Source organism: Mesoplodon mirus, assembly GCF_964341445.2.
Source record: "Mesoplodon mirus genome assembly, chromosome: 5".
In the NCBI taxonomy this organism is placed as follows: domain Eukaryota; kingdom Metazoa; phylum Chordata; class Mammalia; order Artiodactyla; family Ziphiidae; genus Mesoplodon; species Mesoplodon mirus.
In genome coordinates this window covers 57,839,977-57,847,077 of record NC_138980.1, presented here as the reverse complement: position 1 = coordinate 57,847,077, position 7,101 = coordinate 57,839,977, and the positions used below count along the sequence as shown (strand labels likewise).

Below are 7,101 nucleotides of genomic sequence, written 5' to 3'. Positions count from 1 at the left end.
TAACATTAATGACATGAGGCTGGATTATCCACAGGTGTGGAGAGGACCACTGTGGATTATCCAAATAATCCAAACACTCTCACACATGTCATCTCTCTCACAAATGTTCCTCTCACCTTGTCTGGATTTGAGAGGTACACTGGGATGTACGTTCTGTCCCATGATTGTGATTAACAGCATTCTCTGATATTTTGCCACATCTTCCAGATTGTATCATGTCTCCTCTTTCAGGCACTTTATTTCCCTGTACCCCAGCATCATACTAATAATAATCCTGAAGTATTAAAAGATGCTTTGAGGGGCTTCCCTGGTGGCGCAGTGGTTGAGAATCTGCCTGCCAATGGGGGGACACGGGTTCGAGCCCTGGTCTGGGAAGATCCCACATGCCGCAGAGCAGCTAGGCCCGTGAGCCACAATTACTGAGCTTGCGCGTCTGGAGCCTGTGCTCCGCAACAAGAGAGGCCCGCGCACTGCGATGAAGAGTGGCCCCCACTTGCCACAACTAGAGAAAGCCCTCGCACAGAAATGAAGACCCACCATAGCCAAAAATAAATAAATAAATAAATAAATAAATTTTTTTAAAAAGATGCTTTGATAGGCTAGATGGCTTTTGTTAAGTCTTTTGGCTCAGACAGATGCACCTCTACTGAATACTTGGTGGGGCGTTCAAGAGAATAGCTAAGAAGGTTCTGGAGTTACCAAATCAGCAGGAAGGAGTTAACAGTTCTGGAGTAAGAACAGCTGATACTTTTTTTTTTTGACAGTTAGTGATTGGGAGTATTCAGATGGACAGCTAAAGAGAGAAGTGCTAGAATCCAGATGGACCAGTGGTTCTTAAGCATGGACCTTGGACCACATCAGCATTGGCATCACCTGGGAACTTGTTAGAAATGAAAAGTCTTGGGCCTCAAATTCCATTCAAGAAAGTTTCCTGATTATTTCAGAAAACTGGAATGTTGTCACAAAAATATTGCTTAAAATTTAAGTTCAATATCCTAGCTAAATAAATATTCTTGTAAACTACATCTTCTAAATTAAAAGAGGCAGTTAATTTCTACATTATTTTGTTTAGAGGAACTGTGTAATTTTGGAATCAACAAGAGTTTGTGTCACTCTTCTCATTAAATATTCATCTATGCCATTTAGCTGTCCAAAAATGGCATCAGGAACACCTACACAAGTGGAAAGGAACTGTCTAAGTTTCTGTGCACTTGAGATGGCCTCTGTGATGGTGACTTTTGGCTGCTGTGGTAGAGATGCCTCCCCCTCATCTTCATTTCCAGCTTCATCAGTACTTTCACCAGCCACCGTGTCCTGGATGACCTCTGTGTCCAGCAGCTCCTGAGAGATGATGAGGTCATCATCTGCAGTGACAAAGTCCTGGAAATTTATTTCATTTGGGACACAGGTGGCAATAGCCACTGAGTGCCACAACTTTTCAATGGCAATATCTGGTTCACTGGCTGCTGCTTCTACGTCAGAATCTATCAATTCCACAGGGATGATGCCTGCCTTCTGCCAGCATTTCACCACTGTGGACTCCTTGACTGACCACCATGCCACAGCAATCATGTCAATGGCCTGCTTGATGTCCACTTTTTCTTGATCTTCACTGCTGTTCAGCTTGAGGAGGATCTGTTTTAGCAGGTGGCTCCTGTACAGCACTTTTGTGGTATGAATTATGCCAAGATTCAGTGGCTGCAAGACGGCAGTACACTTTGAGGGCAGATACCCCACCTGAATCCTTTCCAAGCGTGGAAGCATGTTGTGAGCGGAGCAGTTGTCAATCAGCAGGAGGATCCGGCGTTCTGCCTGCTTCATTCTGGCGTCCACTTGCATCAGCCACTCACTAAACAGATCCTGTGTCATCCATGCCTGCTGGTTGGCTCGGTAGTCACAAGGGAGGGAATGGACATTCTTGAGGCAGCGTGGGTTGGCTGATCTACCAACAATCAATGGTCTCATTTTTTCAGTCCCTGAAGCATTGCAACAAAAGAGTGCTGTCAACCGCTGCCTTGCTTTCTTGCCCCCTCTACAATGGTCCCCTTTAGCAGCAAGTGTGTGCTGGGGAAGCAACTGGAAAAACACTCCTGTCTCATCAGCATTAAAGATATCATCTGGGCTGTAGTCAGCAATTAGTTTTATAATTTCCCCTGCATGCCACTCATTAACCTTATCTATTCCTAGACCATTCATTAATCTGTCACTATCCTCTCTACAGACTGCTTTCAAAGCAATTCCATGGCGATCCCGAAATCTGTTCAGCCAGCCCACACTTGCTTGAAAATTGTCATAGCCAAGCATGTTGGCCAAGTTTAGTGCTTTTTTCCGAATGACAGAACCAGTCACGAGAATGTTTTTGGCATGGATTTCTTGAAACCAAGCAAAAACAGCCTTATCAATGTCGTCATAAAGAGCATTCCTCATCCTTTTCCTCTGGGGTCCCACAGATGCCTCCCGCACCTTTTCTTCAAATTTGGCACGATCCTTTAAGAATGTAGACAAAGTAGAAGGAGTGATACCGAATTCTTTTGCCACATCGCCTTTCCTCTTGCCTGAGTCCACAGCTTCCACAACTTTCATTTTCTCCCCTAGGGAGAACTGCCGATGTTTCTTGTTCCCCTTGTTTGCCATATCTGTAGAATGAGGGCTGGACCACAACTACCAGGGCTGTGTCTGTTCCTCCTCTTGGCTTGTTTTGCCACAAGTAAGGAAAACTGAGAAGACAAAATGGAGTGCCTATCAGGAACCAAAGATAATGGATTCCCCTAAAAGATGGGTTCAGATTTTAAAAAATCGTATTAGAAAAATGATAATATAAGGCCAAAGTCAAGAGAAGATAGGATCATGCTACTGACTTTTTGTAGAGGTTATTTATACAGACTAAGAATGTTTGAAATAAAAGAGATATAGTCTAGATTTATTTAAACTTTCTGAGCCTTTGTAAAAATAATAACAATGTCTGGTCTGTCTATTGTGAGACTATATTGAACAGATGGTAAAAGAGCTTTGCAAATTAACAGATGGTAAAAGAGCTTTTCAAATAGCAATGCATTGTATAAATTCAAGGAATTATTATCTGGCTCATTTTAAAGATACAGAAACTGAGGCCCAGGGAAGGGGCCTACCCAGGTTCATACAGCTCAGATTTCTTGACTCAGATCAGTGCTTTTTCTGCAACTCCATAGTCCTGCTTGAAATTCCACCACAGTGAGATCTTCATAGCTCTATCGCTGCTTGGCTTGGAAGGATTTTTCACTGCCGGAAGATGTTTCTCATAGCCACACATTCATTTAATAAATATTTACAGGTGCCAAGTGGTAAGGACACAGTGAAGGACAACATAGTCAAGGTCCCTGCCCTTATGAAATAATACAATGTGATGTAGGGAGATAATAAGTGAACAGATAAATTAGTTAATTACAGAGTGTGATAATGTGCTAGGAAGGAAATAAACGTGATCCAACAGTAGCAGTTTTGGTAACTGCCTGCTTAAACCTTTTCTCATGAGAGTCCTCAAAGAACAAGAGAAGCTGCTGTGCTTCAGGCTGTGACTGCCCCTTTTTAAGGACTGACTTTTGTCACTACCCCCACCCACCTGTCTATCCATTCATGGCATCCTCTGTGTGCTAAGCACTGTGCTTGATGCCAGCCATACAGAGATGAATGCAGCATAGTGCCTACCATTGAGGAGCTTACCAGGGAAGACAAAACTAGAGTATGGAGTGCTATAACAGAGGTTACAGAGTACTGTGGACGAGAAGACAGAAGTGGGATGATCAACTGGGTGGGACACAGATGGGCAGTGTACTTCAAAGAGGAAAAAATATTGATGTTGGGACTTAAAGTATAAACAAATAGGAATTCATGAGATAGAAGGAAATATGTGTAAAGGCAATGAAGTACTATAGAAAATAAAAAGACATGATCAGGAAAAAAAAAGTCTTTGGAGAAGACAACAAGGATCTTGGGACAATAAGATGCCTTTGGAGTTTTGTTTTTTGTTTTTGGAACGACATGATCAGATTTGCCCTTTAGAAAGAGTCTTTTGGTTGCAAGGTGGAGAACCTCATAGGTAAAGTCCATTTTCCTAAGAGGTGGCCCTAAATCTAAAGGTAAATGCAGGCTAGCCTAGTAGGCCATATATAGTTGGGATACGTTAATTTGAGTGCAACAAGAAGCTCCTGAAGGATTTTAAGCAAGGAGAAAGATGATTGCTGTGTGAAGAATGGAATGGAAGGGTGTCAGAGAAAAAGAGAGACTAGTTAGGAGGCTGTTGCCGGAGTCCAGATGTGAGATAATGGTGGCTTGGATAGAGTAATAGTGAAGATGGTAAGAAGTACTCAGTTTGGGACTATGTTTTTGCGGATCTTGCTGATGGACTGGATGTGAGGTGCAAGAGGAGTCAAGGATAATTCCCAGATTTCTGGCTTGAGCACTGAGCAATTGAGTGGATGGTGATGCCATTTACTGAAATGAGAACCAATTATTGGTCCTTTGTAATCATAATTTGTTACTTTCCATGCTTAATATCGCTTACATGTGGTAGGACCGGGATTCAATCCCAAGGAGGCTCAGCACAAAGCTAGCATTCTACACACTACAGAGTGCTATATAGCTTGTTCTGGGAACAACCAGTACTGAGAAGAGATGTGGAAAGAGAATGAATCAAGAGCCAAACCAAAGTCTTGTAGGTCGAGATGAGTTTGAATTTTATTCTAAGTAAACAAGAGGACACTGGAGGGTCTTAAGCAGAGAGTGACCTAATCAGGCTTACAGTGCAAAAAGATCAATTTGCGTGTTGTGGAGAATAGATTGTAGAGGGAAAAGAGAGGAGATGGGAAGAAATTGCCCCAGTCCAGGCAGGAGATGACGGTGACTAGGAGAAGACTGGTGACGGTGGTACATGGAGAAAAGTAGGCAGATTGGAAATGCACTTGCAAGGTAGTGAGGGTGAGGGGACTTGTACGAATGTGGCACCATGTGTGACATCGGCGGGAAGGGACAATACAATCCTTATCTGATTCCAGAGCCTCTCCACATGGTCATTCAGCTCCGTTTGAATCACTAACTACCATTACTGTGTGTGGGACGGTGGGAGAGACGGATTGAGGGCAGATCACTGGGGTGAGCAGGACGGCTTCATGCGGCACTAAGAACCCTGTCCTGAACAAGCCGGGACAGAGTGATGAGGACTGGGGTCAGGCCTTGAACGCCGTGCTGGGAGGGTGGTGCTCGGGCTCCCCTGGCCAGACGTGGCTTTGACAGGCGAGGCGGGGCCTCGACCCCTCACGCCCCGCCCCATTTACCTGAACGCCCTACGGCAATGCCCTGGGGCTGAGGGCGTCCACCTTGGGCGGCCGCAGCTTCCTCCTCCTCCCGGAACCTCTAGCAGGAAGTAGTCCGTCCGCCTTAGCGGCCCCTTTCTAAGCCTCTAAGCAGTTTCTAGGGGCCCGCCCCTCCGCCCGGGCTGGACTGTTGCGCCTGCGCAGGGGGTCGCAAGCAGTCACGCGCCGCCGGCCGCTTCCGGCGCGCCGCGAGGGCAGCCGGGACGGGTTTTCCCAGCTATCCGAGGTGTGCTGCTGGTGCTGGTGCTGCTGAACCGGTGCCGCGGCGACGCCCGTGTCCCTGCTGTCTTCCTCGGGCTCCCCGGGGCTTGACCCCCGGGGCTCTCGGCAGGCGTCGGTGAAGAGCCTGCGGAGAGAACCTGTGCTCCCACACCCGCCTTCTACAACCCCGTAGCACGACTCCGAGGAAGGGGAGAGAGAGGGGCTGTCGCGACTCCGTGCCGTGTGTCGCCGGGCGGGGCCGCGGGGCCGGGGCTCCTCTAGCCCCCGGGATGCGCGCGCGAGCCCTCGTCTCCACTTCCTTGTTGCCACTGCCACGACTGGAGCCGCCTCTCTCCGACAGCGGGGAGCGCGAGTGCCCTGGCCAGCCCCCCCGTCGAGCCCCCTGGCCGGGCGCCTCTGGGAATGTGAGCCGCGCGGCTTGCACGCTTCTCCGGGTAAGTCCCGCCTTCGAGCGCCGCGCCGCACCGCACCGGCTGGGCGCCCACGAGCTGGGAGCTGCGGCTCTCTGAGCCCTCTTGCCTCTTCTACGAAGTAGGAGTAGTGAGCCTTAGTTTCCACCTCCCGCATTCGGTACCTTTGGGACATCTAAGGCCCGTAGGCCGACCATGGCCCACTGCTGAGCTGTCAGAAGCCATTTGATGAGGTTCCGAGGAGGATCTGATAGGACAGTGAAAGCGTGTCACAAATTTCAAGTACTGCCTTACTTCTCTTTTACAGATGAGAAAACTGAGGCTTAGAGTAAGTAGATTGCTCAAGGTCATAGAGCTCTGTGCGCGTGCTGTTAAAATGCGTAACTTAAATTTAGTACCCTGATCTTCTGCCCTCCAGAGCCCTTGGTTTTAACCTTTATATTATCGTGCTTTTTTTTTTTTTTTTTTTTTTTTTTTTTTGCATTGCTGTACTGAGGCCTAGGATCTGAAAATATTCTTGGACCCAGGCTTAAACCGGGTTACTCAAACAAGCCAAAACTCAGGGTAGTCTCTTCTTGCCCCTACCCCAATATGATTGTAATGACTGTGTTTTCTAACTTGTTTTGCTCTGGGTGCTAAAACCCTGTATGTCATTCTTTACAGAAGCTCTCCTGCAGTTATTGCTTTTCTCTGCAAGACTCAAGGGCTGAGAAGTCAATTATGAAAGGCAAAAAAAGCACATCCCCACATAGCCTTGATTTGAACCCTAGCATCCCTTACCCAATGAAGGCACTCGCCTATTTCTTACCAAGCCAAGTTGTGGGTTATGTTCTCCAGAGTTGCACTATAACAGAATGCAGTGGGGTTCTTTTGTTGTTGTTTTTGTTTTGTTTTTCAGTGGGAAGGGAAATCATTTAGAGATGGTACAGAACTAGAAAGAACCTTAGGAATAATGTGTTCTTAGCCTCAGGTGTATCTTTGAAATTATAGGTGAAACACCTGTCTGCATTTTCTGGGAGAGGGTTTTTCCCGCTTTACAACATTCTCAAGGGGATTCTTGCCTCTCAGAAAGTTAGGAGCCACTGATTTCAGCCTCTTCAGTCTCACTTGAGGAACAACTG

General features: G+C 46.8%; 2 protein-coding genes across 9 annotated transcripts in view; one reads left to right on the top strand and one right to left on the bottom strand.

Moving 5' to 3' along the window:
- Window positions 1-603: 603 nt before the first annotated feature.
- Window positions 604-5,389, bottom strand: TIGD6 (tigger transposable element derived 6). Its single transcript, XM_082621604.1, has 2 exons — window positions 5,310-5,389; window positions 604-2,717 (listed from the first exon to the last, which is right to left on the bottom strand). Exon 2 carries the CDS (start codon window positions 2,632-2,634, stop codon window positions 1,069-1,071), a length of 1,566 nt encoding a protein of 521 aa, XP_082477730.1. The 5' UTR covers window positions 2,635-2,717; window positions 5,310-5,389; the 3' UTR covers window positions 604-1,068.
- Window positions 5,390-5,500: 111 nt separating this feature from the next.
- HMGXB3 (HMG-box containing 3) overlaps window positions 5,501-7,101 on the top strand; it is a 61,956-nt gene continuing 60,355 nt past the window's right edge. For 3 of the 8 annotated variants that reach the window (XM_082621589.1, XM_082621587.1, XM_082621586.1), the window contains exon 1: window positions 5,501-6,004. The gene's annotated coding sequence lies outside the window, so the exon portion shown is untranslated. The remainder of the gene's footprint in view (window positions 6,005-7,101) is intronic. The other 5 variants (XM_082621591.1, XM_082621590.1, XM_082621588.1 and 2 more) reach the window with 2 other exon arrangements.